The sequence below is a fragment of the Cladophialophora psammophila genome (genome assembly GCF_000585535.1).
Source record: "Cladophialophora psammophila CBS 110553 chromosome Unknown aczJe-supercont1.23, whole genome shotgun sequence".
NCBI lineage: Eukaryota > Fungi > Ascomycota > Eurotiomycetes > Chaetothyriales > Herpotrichiellaceae > Cladophialophora > Cladophialophora psammophila.
The window spans coordinates 79333-102593 of NW_006912944.1; the positions used below are offsets into that span (position 1 = coordinate 79333).

General features: G+C 51.0%; 8 protein-coding genes across 8 annotated transcripts; 3 read left to right on the forward strand and 5 right to left on the reverse strand.

Moving 5' to 3' along the window:
- Window positions 1-325: 325 nt before the first annotated feature.
- A1O5_11000 (uncharacterized protein) lies at window positions 326-1420 on the reverse strand (the record flags this gene model as incomplete). The annotated part of the gene is made up of 2 exons (XM_007751573.1): window positions 326-424; window positions 509-1420. 2 exons carry the CDS (start codon window positions 1418-1420, stop codon window positions 326-328), a joined length of 1011 nt encoding a protein of 336 aa, XP_007749763.1.
- A 473-nt stretch (window positions 1421-1893) lies between these two features.
- On the reverse strand, window positions 1894-3087 carry A1O5_11001 (uncharacterized protein; the record flags this gene model as incomplete). Its single annotated transcript, XM_007751574.1, has 2 exons — window positions 1894-2745; window positions 2800-3087. The coding sequence occupies 2 exons, from the start codon at window positions 3085-3087 to the stop codon at window positions 1894-1896; spliced, it is 1140 nt and encodes a 379-aa protein (XP_007749764.1).
- A 537-nt stretch (window positions 3088-3624) lies between these two features.
- A1O5_11002 (uncharacterized protein) lies at window positions 3625-5013 on the forward strand (the record flags this gene model as incomplete). The annotated part of the gene is made up of 1 exon (XM_007751575.1): window positions 3625-5013. The coding sequence occupies one exon, from the start codon at window positions 3625-3627 to the stop codon at window positions 5011-5013; it is 1389 nt and encodes a 462-aa protein (XP_007749765.1).
- Window positions 5014-5055: 42 nt separating this feature from the next.
- On the reverse strand, window positions 5056-6207 carry A1O5_11003 (uncharacterized protein; the record flags this gene model as incomplete). The annotated part of the gene is made up of 1 exon (XM_007751576.1): window positions 5056-6207. One exon carries the CDS (start codon window positions 6205-6207, stop codon window positions 5056-5058), a length of 1152 nt encoding a protein of 383 aa, XP_007749766.1.
- A 1562-nt stretch (window positions 6208-7769) lies between these two features.
- On the reverse strand, window positions 7770-8183 carry A1O5_11004 (uncharacterized protein; the record flags this gene model as incomplete). Its single annotated transcript, XM_007751577.1, has 1 exon — window positions 7770-8183. One exon carries the CDS (start codon window positions 8181-8183, stop codon window positions 7770-7772), a length of 414 nt encoding a protein of 137 aa, XP_007749767.1.
- A 769-nt stretch (window positions 8184-8952) lies between these two features.
- On the forward strand, window positions 8953-10320 carry A1O5_11005 (uncharacterized protein; the record flags this gene model as incomplete). Its single annotated transcript, XM_007751578.1, has 2 exons — window positions 8953-8995; window positions 9041-10320. The coding sequence occupies 2 exons, from the start codon at window positions 8953-8955 to the stop codon at window positions 10318-10320; spliced, it is 1323 nt and encodes a 440-aa protein (XP_007749768.1).
- A 3706-nt stretch (window positions 10321-14026) lies between these two features.
- On the forward strand, window positions 14027-15874 carry A1O5_11006 (uncharacterized protein; the record flags this gene model as incomplete). The annotated part of the gene is made up of 1 exon (XM_007751579.1): window positions 14027-15874. One exon carries the CDS (start codon window positions 14027-14029, stop codon window positions 15872-15874), a length of 1848 nt encoding a protein of 615 aa, XP_007749769.1.
- A 3733-nt stretch (window positions 15875-19607) lies between these two features.
- On the reverse strand, window positions 19608-20663 carry A1O5_11007 (uncharacterized protein; the record flags this gene model as incomplete). Its single annotated transcript, XM_007751580.1, has 1 exon — window positions 19608-20663. One exon carries the CDS (start codon window positions 20661-20663, stop codon window positions 19608-19610), a length of 1056 nt encoding a protein of 351 aa, XP_007749770.1.
- Between the last annotated feature and the right edge of the window lie 2598 nt (window positions 20664-23261).

Sequence of the window (23261 nt, forward strand, 5' to 3'; positions counted from 1 at the left end):
TGACTCCTGGTTGATTGCGATCACGCATCCTCTAAGGGAGCTAAAGATGGATGGAGAGGTTGACGCGGTGCCTTATATCTCCCAAGTTCACGGCACCTCTTGTTGTTGAACGGCTGCGAATGACTTCGTCAGGGTGAATTTTGTCTCGGCTGACCATAATCGTCTCTTCGACCGACATCGATAGTTGCACGAGATCTTGTAGTCTCGAGGCACTATTTCCTGGTTTGGGTCAGAGGCACGACCAAGTTAAATCGGTCGACTGTGCACGAGTCTCTTCCCCCAAAGTCGCCAGGCATGTCATCTTCACTCATTTGTTCGTATTCTACTAGTGCTCGCCGTGCTTTCTCACCAGCTTTTTCAAGATTCCAAGAGCGCCAGACTTGTAGCTACCACCGAAAATTGCATAATGGTTTAAGTGATGGTACTACAATTGTGGGTCAGTGTGCGTCGGAATTCAGGAGGTCCACAGATAGACGGCGATTCTCTTGCAGCTGAAGGGGTTACTTACGCTTTCATATAACGAAACCCTGTCCTCATATTCACTTGCCGGTTGCGTCTTCGGCACCAGCTCATGGTATTCTTGCCAGAACGACGAGAACCCGCCGAACATTTGCATTATACCAAAATCATACTCGTTGTGTGCGTAACAGGATGAGGGGTCGAAAACCACATCCTCTATCCGGCCGGCCATGTCTGGTGTGGCGTCGTCGCGGCCAACGAAGCTACCTTTGGATTTATTTCCTGACCACAGATCACCGTGTACAACGACTGGTTTGATCCCATCCTTGCCACCCAGATGGTTGCTACCAAGCAGTTTCGGCACTACCTCGCGGACAGTTCTCTCCACGACCCGTCGCAACTCCGGATCTTTCCCATTATTCTCCTCTGCCCTCTCGAGGATCGCGAGGAGCCGTCGTTTGCCAAAGAACTCGGCCCACGACGAGGTGAGCGTATTGTCCTGAGGGGTATCCCCGCAGCACGTCGTGACCGGAAATCCAAACTGAGGCGAATCGTAGCCTTCTGGAACGGGAGCAGAAGTCGTGTGTAGCTTTGCTAGTTTTTGGGCGAGAGACATCCCGCTGCCTTCGCTATTTCCGCTCCTTGTGCGCGACGAGAATCGTCCACCCAGATCCAGAAATTCTGTAGCAAGGAAGTATCCGCCGCCCTTCTCCAATTGTCCCCACGCGAAGGACTTTGGACACAAGCTGGGCACGCCATCATGAATGGCGTTGAGAGAGGCGTGCTCTCCCTGAAACATTACATCCGCGCCTGGTGAGCGGGACTGCTTGACGAAGATGGAGGTGCTCGGCGTGGTGATGCGAAATGTGGAGGCAAAGCCAGAGCCGCCGTGGGCGGAAATGTGGGTGGTACTTGCATCGAGGCGTAGAGCGCGTGCAATTGCGGGATCTATCACCGGCATCTTGGTGACAACGATCTTGGAAGAGCGGGCATGGTATTTTGGTAAACAGATGGAGACACATTGACCTGAAAGTCTCATGTTTCTGCAAAGCCAGAGACGTGAACTGATGACTATGACGTAGTCGTGTACCTCGCCCGTGGCACGGACTTCGGGTTATTGTTTGCCGGACGAGGCTGGAGCCTTGTGACCAATATGTGGGAGTCTGCCTCGTCATTCAGCACCCCGCACGCAAGGTACTTGGATAGCTATGACATTATGAAACAGTCTTCCGGCCTTCACGATAACATGTGATTCATGTAGATAGCTATGGGAAGAGAACCCGTAACTCGACCTTGCTCATGCCTGTGTCTGGATCTATTGCTTTCCTTGCATTCCCGTGACCCAATTCCCTCGACGTGCGTCGAGGTCAGAAACGCCTCCGCTATGCATCAGTGCATTCCGTGAATCAAGCGACCATCTCCAAGCGTGATCTCCTATCTCCGTCCAGTGCCCTTGGGTTTGGCTTTCCCCTCCGCATCACTATTAACGCCGCTTGCCGTCCCACTATCCAACCCTCCACCAGCGGCTCGTTTCTTTTGTCGTAGCGTCTGCCCCTGTCCCTGGAAGCGAGGTTTCACCTCATCCCCTCCAACTGGCTCTCCGTTTTCATCCTTCTTGCGCAAGGGTTTGACTTCGTACCCGAAGAACAGCTTTCCAGGTGCTAGGCGCAGAGGCTGAGGCCCATTTGTTCTTCTCAGCGGTGGCGGTTTTACGGCATTTGTGGACACACCGCCGACGGGTGTAGATGCATTGGGTGTGGGTGCTTTCGATCCCCTCTTCGAACTGAGCTTGTGGCCCTCTGAAAGGAAGTGTGAGGAGACAGCGCGGGCACCGGCGGCAGCTGTGTTTGATGACGGGGCAATGCTTCCGTAGTTGATTGACTGAGCCATGGTTCCCTGGAAATGAACCGGCCCACCATGTGGCCTTCCCACGCCACTCCGAGGTGTGCTCGTGCCGCTCGTTCGCTCTGGAGGGACGTATCCAACGGGGGTTGCGAAATCGACTTCCAAGTCGGTCTCCATTGTTACGATGGCGTGAGAGTCCGTGTCCGGCTTAATCTCCAATACAGCAATATCGTACGTCTGATCATTGTATTCAAATGTAAAGATATCGCCTTTTGTCAGACAGGAGAAATTTCGGAATGCGTTTTCGAGGACGGCTCGTGGATCAGAGATGTCAAGAAATGCAGGTGACTGGGGTTGCAGTTTGATAAACTTGCCGGGAGGGAGATCGGTGGACTTGATCTGTAGAAGGTCGCCGGGGTCCAACTCGAGAGTCTTCATTAGCTGTCCATAAGTGTCAGCATCTCCCCTTGCAGCGTCGTGAGCCAGAGGGGATACCCATTGCGGCAGATATATCCTCCCTTCCTCTGCAATAAACTCAAGGACGCCTGCATGTGTGCTCTTGCCAGCGTTTCCATTTATCAGCTCGAATACCATAGGATATGTAATGTGAAGTCTTGTCAGCTTGTCCAGTGCCGAGGGTGGCAAGAACACCTTTCCACCATAGTTGACATTCTTTCGATCAGGCCCGCTCATCATGACTACGGGGTAGCAGCGGTAGTATTCGTCGAAGCGGCCCATCAAGCGGCCAACAGGAGGGGGCCGCATAAAGGCTGGGTAGTCCATCGGGTCGTGGTAGAAAGACTGTAGATGTTGGCTAGTGCAGACACAGGCTCTAGACGGAACTCACCATTTGAAGCGGACTAGCTTTGCCCGATGTGAGAGGTCCTGAAGGGTACAGGAGGGCAAAGGTTATGTAGATCTAGGAAACGCTGGAGGAGTTTAAAGGTCGTAGTAACGCGCGGCGGGGAAATTTTGAGTTGTAATAGGGCAGGGGTCGATCTCGATGAGAAGGGAGAGAAACAGGAAGTCGGCGATGCCTGATAACAGAGTGTCTAGGGAACTGACTGAAATGAAGAGGGAGAGAGACCAAGTGCTTTTGAAACTGGTGATACGCAGCTGGGCGAGATGGATGACGCGCGACTAGGCCAGGCACCATCCGTGAAGTGTGACGCAGCGCTGTTAGGTCTCGTAGCGGCGGGTCGGAGACTATCATTTGATTGTTTTGTAGCTTCACAAATTCGACCTCAAAACAGAAACACTTTTCCTGTTCTCAGAGACGGGTTCTGATTGCAACCACTTCTACCTCGCCTATATGCGACAATGGCCTATAATACCCCTCGCTTTAAACGTGCCGCCGAAGACTACGTCCGCACAACCCACTCCGACGAAGGCTTCTATGGCCAATCTACCAAAAAACCGCGCTTCGATGTTCGCAATCCCTCCGCCCTCGCCCCTGATACACTGGAAGAGGATGCTATCCTAGAAGCAGACGTCATTGGTACACGTGGGCAGCAGGTGAAACGTGGTGCAGTAAACATCGACGGCTATGAGTCGGACTCGGATAATGACAACTTCGAATCCCGCTCCGATCGAAAGGCCAAAGCGAACGCAAGAGCAGAGAAATCCAGGGTGGAAGATGAAAATGACATGTTCGCTGATCTAGAGGAGGATTTCAAACACGATTCAGACGGCGATGCCGGGCGAAGAGGTGGCAAGAAAAAGGCCGTACGGTTCATTGACGAGGATGAGATAGAAGGACAAATCCAGAGCTCAAAAAGTGGCGGACATGTCTCTGCCGACTTCTCACTCGATGGGCTGGGAAAGGGCAAGGCAAAAGAAGAGGACGACGAGGTCGAGAGTAGCAGTGAAAGCGAAGTGGACGACGAAACACGAGCAAGTACCGGCGGACTCGATCCCGAACTTGGAGCTGGAAGCAAGAAGTTACATGCTCCTAAGTTGGATGCTTTCAATATGCGCACGGAGCAAGAGGAGGGCCGCTTTGATGATCAGGGAAATTATGTTCGCAAGGCGGCCGATCCTGACGCAATACATGATATCTGGCTTGAAGGGATGTCCAAGAAGGAAATGAAGAGAGCAAGAGAGGCTGCCGACAAACGCGAAGAAGAGCGGAGAAAGCGCGACTTAGAGGAAGACGCGAAATCAACGGGCGACGTCCTAGCTGAGTTGATCCCCCTCCTTGAACGTGGGGAGACCGTCCTGGAAGCCCTTGCTCGTCTTGCAAAAGGCAAGGATAAGAAGCCCAAATGGCAACCAAGGAGTCAGTATAAGAAACAAAATGGCGAGCCAGAAGGGCACCCTACAGCCGATGAGACAGCAGAGAAGGCTCGAAAGGCAAAGGTCGAAAAGATCAGCGGTGCAGCGGCCATCTTGTTGGGCAGAGGCCAAGCAGAGGTTTACGACACAGAAAGAGAATTGCTCATTCGACAATATCGAAGAGAAACTGGTAACGATTGGAACGACCCTCCACAGCCCGAGGCCTTCAACGCTCATGCTCATGCTGATGATTCCATGGTACAACTGTGGGAGTATAGGTGGACTGATGCTAGGGACGGCGGAGTAATAAACGGCCCGTTCGACGGCCATACGATGAAGCAATGGAATGATGCTGGTTACTTCGGTGAAGGTGTTGAGTTCCGTAAAAAAAACGGCGGCGGCGGCGATTGGACCAGAGTGGCCGACTTCGCCTGATGAAGATGATGTTGATGTGTGATATTCCCAATAATTGACTTCCTAAGCATGGAATATTCCTGTGTCCGTTCGGCCTTCTTCGCCTTCGACAGCAGCCGCTTGCCTGTGTTGGAAGGTCATGACTCGCCAGTTGAGCTCTCGACGCCAGAACAGCCCATATCCCAGTCTGTTGCCACCGGGTTCGGAGCAGAGGCCACCGCTGCCCGGCATCTTGCGAGCAAAGACGCAGACACGGAATCTGGAATGGATCATAGCCATTGCACAGCACACACAAGGTTCGTGTGTCAGATAAATGTCGAGTCCGCTGCAGAGATAGCCTTCAGACCGAGGGCTTGATCTTTTCTCTGAGGCGGTATCGCTCACGTTGTTCTCGAGGGTAACATTACCCAGCCCGGCTGTGAGGTCACGAAGGACTGGTTCGTCGTCCTCATATTGACTCTCGATAGGTGTGAGAGCTCGGCCAGATGGGGTTTCGGAGCATGTGTCCTTGAATTTGAGGTGACCGCCGGCTTTGATGCGTCGACGCAGTTCCTTGTTGGCAACCATGGCGACAGCACGCATGACAGCGTGATATTCGGGTCTTCCTTCTCCCTTGATCGCTATCAGTCCCTGATGAGTCCGCGGATCATCGGACCACCAACGAGCGTCGCCCGCAACGGCTACGACCGTTGCTGTTTCTGGTTCGACCACAACGGCACCCACTCCTCTTCCGTGGCCGTACTCCTTGGATTCATGAGCGGCCATCTTCGCAAGCTCCATGTACTTATCTGTGGCCGGGACTTCAAGTACTGTTCGCATCCGTCGAAGATGGTGGAGAGGCGGGGCATCTTGAATGACCTGTGCAGCAGGGTTGTAGATCGAGGGCCAATACCGTTCGGTCCACAGGGCGGCTTGCTCGGCAGTCAAAGGTGCATGGCGTGGAACCACAGCATCGAAGCAACGAGGGAGACCTTCAACATCGATATGTGGCATGAGTGTGGCCTTGATATCCTCCCATGGAACGATGGTATTGGGCACCAACAAAAAGACGGTTTGAAGACCTCGTGCGTCATAGTCACGGCGCCATGTCAAGTCCACAGGTAGGTGTGAAAGAGTGCACACACGCCGAAAATGGCTGAACGAAGGGTGCTTGCCGCCGCTGGGAATAATGGGTTTGACGATGCTGGTCACTCTGGTCAGCTCAGGTTCATCCATGAGGGTCTCTGGGTCACGCACCCCAATGCCTTGCTTGTCAACTTAGCCGGTATTTCGATGACAAAGGCCTGGACTGGGATGACTCAGTTAGGCAGAGTTCTTATGGAGAAAAGTAGAAGGGAGCTGTACCGAATACTTCCTCGGAGCGATTTTCATGAACCGTCTTCAATGGCTCGAGAACGAATGAGACTTGTTCCGCCATATCTGAAGACTGCTGGGGTTTGGATGCATCGTAGAGTAGAGAGGTGCTGCGGATTCGACGACGACGACGAAGAAGAAGCAGAGGAAGAGAAAGGAAAGTGAGAGGCGGGAGGCAACAGCCTGCGCAAGTGAGGATTACTGAAGGCAGTTGCACCTGCGGTAAGGAACTGATCCGCTCACTCACAGAGTGACAAGTGACAAGTCACAGGTGACAATGGAAGCAACGACGAGGGCCGAGACCTTCCCGACTTGCAAACAAGGAAAGTGCAACGCTCAACTTCTATGGAGAGAAGAAGACGATCAGCAGCATCGAGCCTAAACGCTTACCACGACACCGAGTGTAGAAAACGAAAAAAAGGCTATATACAGTTGAGAGGAGGGGAACTAAAGACGGCTAGGTGAGTGAATCGATGAATCGAATTTGTTCAACGCCATTTTTGTTTTTTTGTTTTTTTTCTCATCGAGTCACTTGAGGCAGTGAATGGAAAGTTGCCTTGGAGGCTTGGCGGATCAACGTTGTTCCGCGAGGAGATCAAACGAGCAAACCAAGACATTAAGGCTATTCTGATATATGGCCGACCATCCTCACACACACATCTTAGTAGAAGTCAAACACTTTCTCCGGTAATCGATGACCATTCCCTGCCGTGATTACAAGGGACGGATAGAAGAGAAGGCTGTGCGGCTCTGTCGACCTCACCCAAAGCATTCCCCCTCCGCCGCCACGAAAGATTCGAGAACCTGCGGTGGCGTACTGGCATCATGTTCTCCCGGCGACAACCTGTGCCACCACCTCTTCCCCCACTGATTGCCAAAGCCCTTTGGATCCGTCCTGCCTTTAGAGTCCGTGATATAGGGTAGTCGTCCGAATCTATGGCTGCGTCATTGAGATGGAGACATGGTATCAAAATGGCATCAACATCGCATTGTATGATGACATGCTGTTCCAGGCCCAGTGAAATTTTCCAGTTACTTTTCCGCAGGTTTGCCCGCGTGGCTGTCGTGGTGGGAGATCCGGAACGTCGAGAATTCCAAAATTTAATGCATCATGTGCACTGCAAACTCGAGTAAGAAATTTCCCGGTATGGTCTCTCAATAGCCGCACCAGGCTTTTCTCGTCGAGATGGAACCGGTGGAGGAACAACAAACATCAGCCAGTGCGGCCAGCGCAGCGACCGTGTAGAGACATGATATGCCGCATAGCCGAAGAGCGAAGTTGGCCAGGGGAGGGTATCCGGGGACCAAACACAGCGAGTCTTCCATTTTTAACCTGGCTCGGTCTCCTCTTGTGACAGGGAGTCATCGCATAGCCGCTTCGTCATCGTCCGAGTCATGATGGCTTGCCGCCGTGTGTTATTGGATCAAGTCTCCAACTTCAGCGTCAAGACCAATAGACTCACATACGCCGCAATACTCAGTGCCGTCAGCGCAATGACCACATTCCCACTTGTGCGAAATCTCTTCCTCCCCAATCCATCATCCCCGACCTCATTAAAAAACTGTCGATTCCCTTGCTGTCTTCGATAGGCACTAACTAGGAGCAGCCCTACAGCGTAGGCTGCGAAAAGCGCACCGATGGAGTAGAATTCCGAGGTAAAGATCTTGAGGACCACAAGGGCGAACGAAAACTGGGAAAGCGACGTGCGAATGTATGCACCCTCGAAGGTGCGTTGTGCGGCGCGGATTTCGACGAGCTCTTCGTTAGTGAGGTCGACGGAGCGGGCACGGTGCGTGCGAAGGCGGAACCGGTCTTCGGGGTGGCGGGAGGTGAACATGCTGGAGGAAGGAATGCGATTGTGGCTTCAGCTTGATCATTGTGCTACCTTGACTCGGTACCCGCAGCGGTGTAAACGATTCATGGAGAGCTCAGGAGTCGAGGGACTTTGCTTTGTGCTGAAGGAGTTGTGGCGGGCGGTGTGGAGTATGGAGGACTCGATGTTCTACCCAGTACGAGCTACCGACTCGCCGAGTTACGCAGTCCGTGTCTTGGCGACGAATGACGACTCGGGAGGTAAGTAAATCGATACCCGGCGTCTCACCCAACCTACGACGCTTTTAAATAATGCTTACCTTCCGCTCAGAGAATATCCTCTGGCACAGCAATACCCTTTGTGTGGTACACCGTATGCCCTCTGTACTATGTTTTATGTAATCCCGGAGCACAATCTCCACCTAAAAGCGGTATTTCCAATATCGTACAGTAGTGCTTCCCAGCGATGCCGCGGTAATTAAGATCTGTTGGTGATTAGGTATCGATCTAATATTAGCGAATTGGTATTGGTTGACGAGCAGGAGGGGTGAGCGGTGAGTCAGTGAGTGGAGTTTGTTTGAGGGTGCCAAAGTGAAGCTCTAGCCTAAAAGGTGGTGGGCTGGGTGTTGATTTACCTCATCTCAACGCGGAAGAGTACGTCGACGAGGCTGCGAGATGGTAATCGATCGCGGTTATATCCGCTCACCCAACAACGCTTCATCTTCTTGACAGCTCGCTTTCTTCGTACTGTGGTACAGGATTTTCAGAGGATCTCAACAGGAGGAGACCTAAGTATGGCTCAAGAGAAGCCAAAGTTCCAGCCACTTCGATCTTTGGGTTTGTACCCAGGCTGAAATCTGAGCTATACTAACGTTGAAGTAGGTGTTCTAGAAAAATATCTGGTCAAACGAAGTCGAATAGGTGTTTATCAAAAGGTTGCGATCACCGCGAGGTACAGATGCAGAAACATTAAGACGTTGAGACCTGCTTTGTTCGCTGCTTTGGCTGCCGTTATATCGAAACATCCGAGTCTCTCAGTTACGTCTGTTGACGTTGACTCAGGAGTACCGTACTTCGCCCGTCTACCAATCATCGACCTGGACAAAATCATTACATTTACTGAGTTTGATGAGCTTGCTGATCAGCATGGAAGATTTCCTGCTCTGGATGCCCTTCTTGCGCATGAGCATACCCAGGCGTGGGAGTATATGTCATTACCGTTGTGGCGGATGCATGTCCTCCAGAATCGAGGCAATTTTTCGGAGTTCATACTGTGCTACTTCTTCCATCATTGCATTGGAGATACGAAGAGTGCTCTTGTGCTGCACCAGGCTGTCGAGACTGCGCTTAACGATTCACTGGAAAGGGAGCCAGTCTCTGTGGTGGACACACCTGACTTACCACTCCTGCCACCGTTGGAGGCCTTGAGAGGATTGGCAGAGCGCAATGGGTCAGAAAATCAAGAGCAGTCATTGCATATATGGTCAGGCGCAGTACAACACCTACCTGTACAAACTAAGGTCACATCCTTGTGGCTTTCTCAAGAAGAGACGACGGGATTGTTGCAGGTCAGTAAATACCATGGCGTGTCCTTGACGGCAACCTTGGAGGCCATGCTCGTTGCAGCCCTTTTCACACATGTACCGCCTGATTATACCACAATCAAATCCGATTGCGCCGTTTCTCTGCGCCAGTGGCTCCCAAATCCCATCAATGCAGATTCGATGGGGGTGTTTGTCGACACTTTCTTCATGACGCACGAGCGAGCTCCTTTCACGTGGGAGGAAGCCAGAAGGATAAAGAACAGGATTGACCAGGTCATGCAGGAGAAGGGAGGAGATGGCCTGCTTGAAAAGCTATCACGTATCGCAGACTTCGAGAGCTGGATGAAGGGGAAGATGGGTCGACGAAGGACTACTTCCTTGGAGTTGTCGAATGTTGGACATCTGGGCCCGTCGCAAGCAGACAAAGATTATCAGATCGAAAGCCTGCTTTTCAGTCAGAGTGCTGGCGCGAGTAGTGGAGCCATCAAGGTCAGCGCAGTGTCTGGTAGAGATGGACGACTGACGCTGGGGTTTTCGTGGCAAGAAGGGGTGGTTGAGAATCAGGTCGTCCAAGATGTGGTCCGGGAGTTTCACCGCATCCTAGATGATCAAATATAAACAGTCTCTTCCGGCAAATCTCACTCGCCGCTTGGCCGTCGTTGATGATCGCAATGCATGGGAGGCAGGAAGCAGCGGCAAACAGACGGAACTATTCCATCGCATTATCTTGCTGGAAAGGCCATTGCATTCATTAATTCACTCCTGACTTGCGTTCCTTATGATGTATGTGATTTGACCACCCTCATCCCTGTCTGCCTCTTGCCCATCCCGAGCCCCCCTTTCTAACCTGACAGGGGCCCGAAGCTTTCTAAAAAGCTAAGACCCCTCGTTGTATATGCTGCGAGCGGTTCTCTCAATTATGTCTCGGAGCAGGATTAGATATCATTGCCAAGTCAGCTCTCGTGCGGTTTACATCTCCACCTACGAGACTTGAGCTAGCGCAACCACTGTCAGGGAAGAGGAGACAGCTGCTGGAGCTGAGATGGCAATACTGCGCTGCACCACGACAGCCTGGTTTTTCTCTACAATTCTTTCTCTCACTTTTCTCGGGCTCGCTCCCGCTAATTAATTATTAGGCAAGGCTTATTTTCCTAATCTTTTGCGAACGAAGTAATTGATTACCTCGGGGCTCAGCTGCATCTCATCCTTCTGGCCTCTGCGCATTGCGAAATGAATACATAAGGCGTCCAGACGCTCTAGACACCCACCGTCGAGTGAGAGTCGTCCAAAGAATTTCTTGAAATGGATAGGCCATCAAGGGTCACTCTACTCTCTGAGTCTCAATAGGCAACGTGCCAGCAATCTCGATCAGTTTAAGCCTAAGGTTTATCACTCACTTTTGCAACCACTGTCATCAATACCTCTAATCGGGACGATCCTCGATCCTCGGTCACTCTCGGCTATGTGGTTCAGCCAGCATGTCTGGCTCCAGATGTAGCCTGGATTATGTTTTTAAGGAGTGCTACACACCGCCAATTGATGCGGTTGTGGCCGACAAGGCTCCTGGCTAGCAGCCCTTCAATCTCGGTCTGAGATATCTTTTATTCTGAGACAATTTGGCGACGTGATTGTGGAATCCAACAAGGAAGATCTGCCTCGACTGAGTAGATCATTTGGACTTCAAACCCATGTGCTCGGGCTTAAACCAGACTCCTGGATATTGAGCGGCGTGAACTGCTTCCTCTCCGAGAGAGCTTCCGAAGAATCGCGGTGCTGCTCAGCCCACCGCCGTGGAATGGTGGAGTCACTAGAAACCGTGCCCGTCAGCACTATCTTACTCTGCTCCTGGAAAGGATTTCAGTTCCTCTGAAACGCTGTGTAGTTAAGCGTGAGTGGAAAGAAACGGGAGATTGCAGAGCCGTTGCTGTCTATTCAGAGGCAGCGAAATGCGATTGTAAGCATCTCGAAACTGATCCTTAAATGCCAGGTATTCTCTCAAGATCTCTCTCCTTCCCTTCTCTCTGATATATCAATATATCACAAGTCGCCTTCTCGATAATTGCTGTCACCCAGATAGCCAAGAATACTCGCAAGACATCAAACGATACCATGAAGTCCTATCTTGAACTCCGACTTCTTGGCTATTCTCCTGAATCGCTCCGGCGCTAATGCATTTAGATTCGCAGTGCTAGACAAAGGGGGAATCTTTACAGAATTTCCGGCGAAGGCAGATGGAAGTTGCTGTGAGAGCTTTCACTGTTTCAATGTCCAGCACAATGAAAGGCACTGACGAACGTGGTTCTCGGCTACTTAGATACCTTCAACGGCGATCTTCCAGACTTCAACGCCACACTCGCGAAAATGGGTTTCGATAAAGGGGATCAGTGCATCCTCTGATCGTATGTCTATGAAAATTCCTACCGTCTCTTATCAATGTACTTAATACCCCCGATTCAGAGATTTCAATTGCGGCGGCTTTCACACCGACGCGTTTTAAGTCCAACGGTGGCATGGTTCCTATCGCAGATATCTGCTATGGTGGAAACAACGGAACCAGCCAATGGCCTGGCATCACCTCATCCTTCAAGTGCTGTCCTGAAGGGAATTTGTGCGCAAGAGGTCCAGCTTATTGTACTTGATGTAGTTAAGAAGGCCGATCATAGACCTGCATGTGAATGCAAGGTCCTGTAACCGAGGCGCTGAACCGGAAAGCCACAGAGGTCCGGACTTGGGGAGGGGAGAACCCGTGGCAGAGAAGACAACGCCTGTTTCATATTTTAACATTCCATTTCAAACAGTCCTAAAGCAGAGCTCAAGGGTTGAATAGAGAAATTAGTGCCTGGATAGTAACAACGCAAGCCATTCACAAAGATCTTGTGCGTCCAGAAGATGACGCAGCTGAGACTAGCGGCGTACGGTCCTGGTACATGGTACCTAAACCGTTGACAACCCTTCGGAAGACAGGACTCGCAGCGCCCGAACTCCTTGCTCGGTGGTGTCTTAGGGTACCGTGAACCACCCGTAAAAGCCAAAATCGACTCCCTTGTTCGCCACACTCCTCTTCCTGGATTCTCATTAAGAGGGACTCAACGGCACAAAGTGTACTTGAAAATTCTTAATAAATAGCCCTGCATCGAGTCGTTTTGTCTTCCTGCACGTGGGGAAGCACAAGGTACCATACAATGGCTGCATTTGCCGCCAAGCAGACACCTGCTGTGATGTGTTCTCTTAAGAATTGAAGGACGACCACCCAGGACGTCTTCGCTCCCAGGAGCCATGTCTTGTCAGTGGTAACAGGACAAAGACTGGGAACCGGACATGGAATTAACGCCCGAAGCACGTGGCGACATCTTATTGGTATACCACAATTAGACAGGGACCAGCCAAGTGTCAAAGGTTGTCAGTGATGCTGCATTGGAGCCTAGTGAGCCTGGCCCCCTTCTGCCCCACTAGCGACCAACACGGAAACCTTTGGTAAGCCTCATCATGACCATCATTAAGCACAGACATATGCAAAACAGAAAATTTTGTTAGAATCACCTTCATCCAGTATTTCTAGTCTAGGAAAATACGTATTTCGGTCTATTCGCCCCTCTCTGCTTGAAACATGAGCTGTGGTTAGACTGAAAGTCGTTCTAGGCAAAGAATACTACCGAGTTTGCGCAAGTGAACCTCATTTCTCAGCCGTGACCTACTGTCTTCATTCCATATTTCTGTCTGGCCGCTCTCTCTCAACGCTTCTCCGCTCTTCCCTCAAGCATATCAGATGCTCCCAGTGCTCGGGGTCTGAAGACAACAGATGGCTATCTACGGCAAAGCCGGCCTTGTAGGCCCTGTCAAAGATGATCCCGAGCCTTGTGAACGGCCAGATTGCCCCCGTTGCGCTGAATTGTTGGCTCATTGTAGGATATATACAATACCGATATGCATACTGATACACTAACGATACCTTTTAGCGCCGATCGTGTTCACTGATTTTTGGTACAATCCGGGTACTCTCTGTGATTCTTGCTCGTCGTTTATCAAGAGTTGTGGGACATGTGCACAGATAGCCGATCAGCTTTGGTCTTATCATGGCAACCCTCAGGCCATGCTCCAAAACACGATTGAACGGCGATGCCCGCTTTGTTCCTTACTTCTGTTGGCAAGATGTCAACAGGTAGATGAACCGTCGCCACACGCGTTGGCAGATTTCAATCAGCCAATTCCGAAACGCCTGGCAGGCGATGGCATTACCAGTGTGGGTGATGTGATCCTCTTTTCTCCCGGCACGACACAAATAAAGATCGGGACTCATACCAACTGCCCTATTCGAGTGTGCCCTATGGACCAAGTCGACATGAATATCCTTCGCGGATGGCTAAATCTCTGCGAAAGCCAGCATGGAAGATATTGCGCGTCGGGCTTCCTCGAAACCGTTACTGCCAAGATAGATTTCATAGTTGTTGACGTCCAACAGAAAAAGCTTGTCAACGCAGGTAACTCCTGCAGATACCTTGCGCTCAGCTATGCCTGGGGCAATATGCCGCAGCTTCAGCTGACACTGGGAACAAGAGAAGAGCTGTTTGTACCGGGAGCACTGCAAAAACGCTGGGAACAAATACCCCAGGTTATTCGAGATGCCATGCACGTTGTTACTGCCATTGGAGAAAAGTACCTTTGGGTTGATGCCCTTTGCATTGTGCAGGATGACCCAATCCATAAGCACAGGCAGATCTGCGAGATGGGAACGATTTACGGCGGCGCTCTAGCCACTATCGTGGCTGCTGCGAGCAGTAGTGCTGCAGAAGGCCTATGTGGCGTACATCCGGGTACCAGGCAGGTGACTGACTATGCCGTATCTTCCGGCATCTACGTGGCCAAAAGAGAGCCTTTCAAAGATTCTGTTTTGAAGTCGACGCACAATACCCGTGCCTGGACTTACCAGGAGCGACTACTGTCTAAGAGATGCATGTATTTCTCGCGGCAACAGGTGTTTTTCCAATGCAAACAAACAGTATGGTCAGAGGATCGTTGGGAAGATGCATGGGCATGCCACACGATTTCGTACAACGAATTTGCTTCTATTCAGCATGGGTTTGGGAAACTCACGCTCTTGAATTACTCCATGTCAAGGGATTGTCGTCATTCTGAAATCTTTGACGATTGTTACGCTTTGCTTGTGCAAGAATATTCTATGAAGAATTTGAGCTACGACTCCGATATCTTGAATGGATTTGCAGGACTATGCTCGTTCTTTTTGCATCGTTGGAGACTCAAATTCATTTGTGGTTCTCCGCTGGAAAGCAGCCTGTTCGCTTCGGCTTTATTGTGGTACCATCCGCACATGGGCATTCGCAGGCGCAACTATGACGACGATTCGAACCTTTTCCCGTCTTGGTCTTGGAGTGGATGGATAGGCGGCATCATTTACCTACCGTACATCTCAGTTGTTCTCCATGGGCCCGTAATTCTGCGCGGATCTGAAGACTTCGTGTGTATCATGCCTCCAGGTACCACTACGCAGGTGGGGGGTTCGTTGACGTCGAATTGCGAGGCTTACCCGACACTTCCCATTCGCGACCAGGCTTGGTTGGACAAGGAAGTCTTCTCTGGCAAATTGAACGTGCTTCGTTTCTGGAGCTTCACTACACCACTACAATCCTTTTGCTACGAAAAGGCGAAACCTTGCCCAGCAAGTCCTTCACTAAGTTCAGTATCAGGAGAAGGTACCAATTATCGGGCATTTGTTGTGACGAAAGATGGTTGGATATGTGGTGGGCTTCTCGGATTTGATGCCGACACGTTGGAGAATGCCAAATCTGAGTGGGAATTCGTCCTGCTCTCTGCGTCGACCCTAGGTTGTCGCCCAGACCACGACCAAATTGTGACGTGCCCCTGCATTTGTCCAACGTTTTGCCACATGCACAACCCAAGAAAACATGCCATGGGCGATGATACAGAACCAATGAAAGGAGGAAACAACGGCGACAACGGCGACAACGGCGAGGAGAGCGTAAAGAACGTGACCGAAAGCCAAAGAGAAGGAAAAGAGGGAGAGCCGGGATGTATGCGAAATGTCCTCGTCCTACGATGGGAGGGAAAATATGCACACCGAGTTGGTATTGGTGTTATCCACAATGTGGCATGGGTTGCAGCAGAACCAGAGATGAAGTTTATTCGGCTTTCCTGAGCGCGAGGATTTTTGCAATCGACTAGGCATGAGAAACTCAGGAGAACCTGACTATCCTGGTGCATCCTCTTGCTAATTTCTCCGGGGGCTTCCGGCCCAGAAGCCGCAAGATTGTAGAATTCACCTTCGACATTGAAATAGCTGGGGGGACAGTTGGACATAGCGGGACATAGCTATGAATGCCGATGCGCCAGCCACAATCTGCTCGGTCCAAGCGGACTCTGCCTCGACGGTTGGCTCAATAGCGAAGGCGAACTTCTTGCTAGGCCTCGGATCATTGTCGTCCTTTTTGACCCCTTTAGCGACCTCTGTAATGATAAAGGCAATATGCTGCACCAACTCATCGACCATGGCAGTCTGGTTAGGAGAGTGGCTCCAGTTTGTGCGAGCCCCAGCCAAAACAGGATGGGGAAGCCATTTGATTGGGCTCCATGCAGAGTTGCGATTCCCTTGTCCCATTTATTATCATCGAGCAATTGGCCATTTGGTCCAACCACTTTAATCTCGAGATCTAATTGTGTCTGAATATCTTCTGGGACCGCGCCAAGCGGCTGTAGGACGTCTGTCATTCTAGGCAGTAAAGGAAGAAGTTCAGTCTAGAGGGGCTCTCAACAAGTCAAGAGTCCCTCAGCTATTGTCTTTATACAGGGAGGATGGAATTGTCAGAGATTGCGAGTATTCCCACTTGTGGTTTTGGTCTATCTACTGAGAGCGAAGCAAGCCACCTATATACCCTTGAGGGGCCTGTAAAAATGAAGAGGCTGGGGATTATTTTCTGACAGAAACGTATACTTCAGGGGCATACCCAAGAAATGCGGCAGACAATTGGTGGTCAGCCGGTGAATTCTAGCCGCAGATCTAGAACTCAGGGAGTAATCTGCAAATGAGGATCATTTCTATCCTCGCGTGAGTCTGTAAGGTCAGTCTGATATGGCTCGGTTTTGCCTTGAAAATAGCCGCTTCGTCGTGGTTGTAGCTGTATTCAGTAGACAGCAAGATTCATATAGACGTAGAAATTGTTGCCTTCGCCATGGAACGCAGTCACGCCGCACCAAGCAGTTCTTGCTTTGGTGTCACCATGGTTTTGACATGATTGACTTCATTCTTGACCAGCTCCTAGAATACTTTGGTCACCACATTCACCTAGTTGAATCCGACTAGTAATGAGCTTTTCAGATACTTTGTATTTGCCCAATCTCTCAGAAAGCTTCGTATAGAGAGGATTGTGGTAGCTCTATAGGATTTCCTTACCAGCTACAGATTCTTCGATGATCTCGCCCAAATCTTCGTTTGTGTGTGACATCCATAACCAGAAAATACATACTTTGAGCGCGAAAAAGCAGGTTAATGAATGTTTGGGTAAGTCCCAGGGTGAATCCTGCACGTTCGTCTGCCTCCCAACCCGTAATGTTAACGTAAGTTCCTCCGCTGCTCAATGCCGTCAGTCAGACTACAAGACTCATGTATAATACTAGCAGAATTAAAAAGTAGGTCGATTCCCTCCTCTCGATCGTGAAGAGACATTCGTTCCGGAGAGCGACCTCTCTCGGTTCAATGCTTGATCTGCGAAATCCGCATTTTGTTTCGCCAGCACAGCTCACTAGGTCCCGAAGGGACCGGCAATCCTCCGCCAGAGGCGAAAGACCAGAGGTATTCCGGACACGCTCATTAGGGAGCGGGATTGGATACTAATACGCTGAAGACGTATTAGAAATCTTTTGTCACAAAGAACGACCAGAGAGCGGAAGGCCACAGATATTCGAGATTTGGAGAAGCAAGTTGCATCTTATCAACGAGATAATGCAAACTCGCACATATTTACAGGGCTTGATAACAGAAGGGGCTGAACTCTGGAGAGCATTGCAAAAAGCACGAAGCAAGCTTCTCGGATCGCGAACAATCTGACGCGAACGAGGGGAGTTGCATAAGCAAGGCACCAGACGAAAAGAGGAAATCCTGGGTCTGCTTGCTGCGACCAGAGTTTAGCGTCCCAGAGCAATCCTGTTCAACCACTATCTGTTTCTTCCTCGCTTAGACTCCAGCTACCATAGTCAGTCTAAACAGCGGTACAATGCCAGAGCGACAAAGTTTCGGAAGCATTGGAATCCTCGTCGTTTGATTTCTCGGAAGATGTAGCGAATCTATCTTTCCCGCATACATCGAATCCCTTAAACGCATTTGATTCCGGGGCGATGGGCACAGCTACGGTCAGTGACAACAATGGGAGTGCCTGCGATATCACCTGCTTCGATATCAGTTTTTCACCTACAACGTCCATGGCGATGATGGGTGGTAGAGATACAAAAAGATCGACTTCTACTTCTGTGTTTTCTGCACACTTGGATTGTATAATAAAGATTTTTAGACGAGGGGAAATTGCGCCCCAACGCACTCGGTATATGTTTCTCAGTTTGCTGCCCCAACCAGGTTTCCCTTCTGAGCCAGCGGTACTGACAGGGATGAATAAAACAGGGCCCCGCAGCTGATCAACGCCATGATAGACGGTTGTTTTTTTATTTCAGGAATGCTGGCCTAACGCGAAGAGCTGGCTTGAGATCACCGATTCCTACACGACGGTCCGATGGGTGCTGTGGTGGCAAGTTACACGTACGGCCGAAGCTCTGGACGATTTTCCTGCCACGAACACTCCCACGTCCGTTCAGATTGCGTTCCCGCACCCTTCTGCCATTGACTGGATTCCCTTTCCAAGTATACGCAACACTCTAATGCTGTCGGATGGATATGATGTCGACCAACTCTTTCGCGACATGCATAGGCCGTTCGTGCTGCAGAAAGAAATCCCCGTTCGAGACGGTTCGACCAACGGATCGTACAAAAGCGTGACTAGACTTGTTAAGACAGTGCTACGAACCGCCCTCGATCCATCTGATTCGGCTGGCCGGGGCACGGCGCACGACCTGTGGAGCGAAGGGCCGCTGAAACGGACAAAAGCAGCGACGAGTGCTTATTGCCAGCAACTAATAAACCGATAGGTGCTGAAACTGGATCCTAGTTTCTTTGTGAAAATACCCGGGCCTTTATGATTTGTCCATAGCAGATGGTCGTTGTTTGGACCTTGTCAATGCACCCGAGCGTGCCGCCGCTGAAGCCTCTCAACATGAACGCAGTAAATACTTACGCTAGTCTCCTTTTTGAAGGACCAGAATTACCACACATACGGAATGGACTCGAAGATCGAACATACGCGGGGGCAGTGCCAGTGAGCCATGTAACGACCTTCGACCGAGATTCTTCAAGTTGGAACTCGAATTGGAGAACGGCACGACGGCCTTCATTGATATAGGCCAGATAACTCCAGGCCGGCGCTACGAATATCACGTACACGACCTTCCCGCGCAACCAGAAGGAACGACATTTCTCGATTGCAACGTGTCTATCAAAAAATCAGCCTGATACACATCCATATCGATATTCTGACCCTTCCTGGCATGGCCACCGATGCGAATGACAAGTGGCATGTGATTGCCGCTGTAGACCCAGTGGTTTGTCTTGCACTTCTAGGGAATTTGTACCCAGAAAACGTGGTGGCGTTGAGCGCGAAGCAGCGTCCACGCGGTGCCGAGAGGATTGGCAAGGGATATGGATCACGGTTCATTATTTACGTGGATGAATACAGCGAGCAGAACGTATTGATCGAATAGGAGCCAATGATATATATCCTGCCCTCCCTATCCTCTCTAGTACTGTTCTATTCCCTGCAACTATTCCATGATTATTCCAAGCTTTTCAGCACATGGGTACCGGAAGACGCAAGGCCCGTGTACCCATTGAACGCACCCGTCTCATTCAACAGAATCGGCACCTCATCCTCCCTCAATGATTCCAAGACCCCTTTTTCTCTCGGACTCCACCCCATCTTCCGCAACCTATCGGCACGACTTCTGGAATTCGCTCCAGCGGTGGTCGGACTATACACCCCGAACAAGTCATTGTAGAGCTCAGGCGGTACAGGTCGCGGCGTTGGATCTTTAATTCTGCCCGCCTCGTATAACAGCCTTCCAATCTCGGCCGCAGCATCCCCCCACGCCATGTCTTGCCCGGTGCTGCAGAAAAAGTAAGGGTTCAGAAGGACTTCGTCCGCGCTGCTGTGCTGCATCCAGTCCAAGATGACCGTGTACCCGCGCACCAAGTCCTGAACGTGGATGTTACTTCGCACCGAGAGGCCTTTGCCAATGACTGGGGCCCAGCCGTGCTTCAACGCGAATCGCACCATGGTTGGCAGCTGCATGGACAGCCTCCCCGAGCGCTTGCCGATCCCGTATACAAGGCAGGGAAGCACGATGATGATCTTCGCTTTGATGCCTAGATCCCTTCGCGCTGCGATGATGGCGAGGTCCATTTCACGGTGCGGCGCGGTATCAGGCACGCCATCGATGTCCTCGGGACGTTCGTCCGAATAGATATTGTCGGATTTGTACATGCCCTTGGAATTATCGACCAACACGCTCGTTCCACTGGTGTGGATGTAGATCGTCTCCAGTCCTTGCTCGGCACGTTGGCGCACGCCATCGAGCACGGCTTCGACAGAAGGCAAGTGGTCAGCTGTGGCGGTGTGAATGACGATAGGACTTGCAGCGGCGTATTTGCGGATGGTCTCTTTGTCGTCCAAAGTGCCCATTAGCACTTTGGCGCCGAGGTCTTTAACTTGTGCTGCGTGTGCCTCCCGGCGGACCATCGTGGTGACTTCATAACCGGCTTCCACAAGGAGCTCTAGCAGGTCAGTGCCGATCAGGCCTGGTCCTATGAGGAAGACTTTCTTCGCCGCCATGGCTAGCGGACAGCGAAACCTGGGGTTTCACGGGTACTGCAGTGTCACTGAATCGCCCTGAGTTTGAGACAGGCACGCAGGTAGGATGGAAGGACCGGCCGGAGTGGAGGGAATCGTGATTTTATCTTTATCTGCGCGGCCTTGTTCAAGGTCAGCTCATACGGCATGTAGAGTGCATTCTCTATATGTATCTATAGACCTTTTCCCTCTCTTCCCCGCATTCCCAACGCCGGTAAATTAACCGGGGATACCACCCCGCACAAGGCTGCATACCGCCGGGTAAGGGGCCCTTGGGGGGCTGGTGGGCCTTGGGGGTCCTACCCGGCCCCTTTTAGAAATCCATGATGTCCTCCTGTGAATCACACTCCGGCACCTGCTTTATCTTCGCATGATCTGGAAAGGATTTTGTAAACCCGATCACTTGCGTTGGTTTTGACTTGGGGTAAAGCAAGTTGCCGCGGCCTTGTTCGCTCTGATTCAACTCGGATTTTCCTTTCGGTAACTTCGGCTAAACTTTATCATCCACCCAACCTTCAGCCGGTTTTAACCCTTCAACCTCATCAGGCCAAAAACTCCTAGCCGAATTGTAACATATATCTGAAGTCTCGCTGCTTTCTGCAGGGCCTCTTCCCTCTTTGCCATCTGCTTGACCTGATTTTTCGAGACCTTTCCCGCAGCGCTCTTAGGGATCGCGTTGACAGATCTTACACTGCCCCTTAACCTCTTGTAGTTTGCAACCCCGTTGCAAGCCAGTCTATGATTGTCTTGGCGCGCTCTCTGCTCAACCCATCTTCGGGCATGCATGTCTCCTCGCTAACTCCCAGTCCGTCACAGCTCGTATCCACGATACACGTTCGGTGATGAAGAAGTTGTGGCCCTTGTCCTGGAAACCGATATCGCCCGCCCTCAAGTATCTGAGGTCATCCTCCTCCACAATGGCCGGCTTTGTGGCCTCGTCGTTCTTCCAATATCCTTTGAATACGTTTAGACCTACAAGCTAAAGCTCCCCGAAGGCACCTGGCTCAACTTCTCCCTCGAATGAAAGGAATATTTTAGTCATGTTAGGAAACAATTTGCCGACGCTACCAGCCGAGCTCTCCCATTCATCCCAAGGCTGGGTATGTGTCACTGGAGACGTTTCTGATCAGCCGTAAGCTTGATTGATGGGAATAATAGGCATTATAAACTCTCCAGAAGAGTTCAGCGGTCAGAGGCGCAGCTCCGCTAAGCGAACACTGCCGATATCGTCCTTGTTCACCAAGTTATCACGAGCCATGCGCACAATCTTTGCGAAAGTAGAAGATTTCCTCCCATTGATTGTGTCCATCTCGACATCAGAATTTGCTGCGCATCCTTGTAGTAGTGTAGGCTAGGAGTAGTGCTTCCGGTCAAGGTATGTTGCCATCGGGATCTTCACTCGTCACGGCGCCTAGGGCTAGAACAACTAGAAAAACGCCGGACTCTTCATTTCGGTATAGACCCTTTGAAAAGGTCTCCTTATAGAACGCAGAAAAACCTTCCTTTCGAAGATGGAAATGGAAAGGATGAACTAACTCAAAGAAAGCTTGCAGGAACATGTCTGCAGTCTCGCGTCCTCCTTGTGGAATATTAGATGAGTCTGCAGTTACTATATGAGAGGAGCATGAGTCCGTGATCTTTGCGTGATGAGCTTCGACTCGAAAGAAGGACTCATCTGGGAATTCTCCAGCTAATACTTTCAACCACGGCAAACTCAGAAGAGCACTGCTACTGACCTCATGGCCCGGAGGAATGGTCAGAGACGGAACTCCGAAGTTTGTCCTTGCAAGTAGGGTGATTTGGGCTTCGAACACCGCCGTTTCGGGATCGAACGGCTGGGGCTGGGTTGTGAGACAATCGAGTCAGCAACGGTGTTGGAAAGGATGCTGTTGTGAGAATCGATAGAGCTACAAGCATCCGAGTTTGGCGGATTATGCTGGCGCTAGCCCTTGGGGAGCGAAATGAATGTTGCAGATCCTTCAGAGAAGACTTTCGATCACTTCAATCGAATGATTTCCGACGACAGGGCTGGTTCGGGCCGGCCATGAAGACCTTGCGCTAATCAGAGGTGGGATGTTAAAAGTAGAAGGCCACTCAGTCCCAGCTGCAGAGCATTACTGCTACGGTCATAATACTGACATGATATGTTCCTCGCTGTGAATGGTGCGTATATAGGCTTGAGGCCATCGTACCGCCGCTTTCTGTGACAAAGAGCTGAGTCAATCGGTTTGAAATAGTGTCATAGAGGAAGTGAGCGACGGGGCCTGACCTACAGCGGCAGTATGCGCATCCCGTGTCGCGGTAAGGAGGGAGATGGAGGAGGGTGGAAGGGGGCTTTTTGCCAAAGGTTGGTTCCTGCCTCGCCTCTGGAACATCTTTCAGACAAAGTCTTTTGTGTAAAACTGGATGTCGATGTTGTTTCCAAGCCTAGCCTTTCTTTGTCCAGTCACGGCATACCTGGCATAACTTCCCGCTCGATAGACAAGCTAGACCAGCAAGTCGGACAGAAGAAATCCTTGTTGATCTTTCCTGAAGCTCCGACACCGTCTCAAGACGAAGGTTTACCTGGCCATAATATCT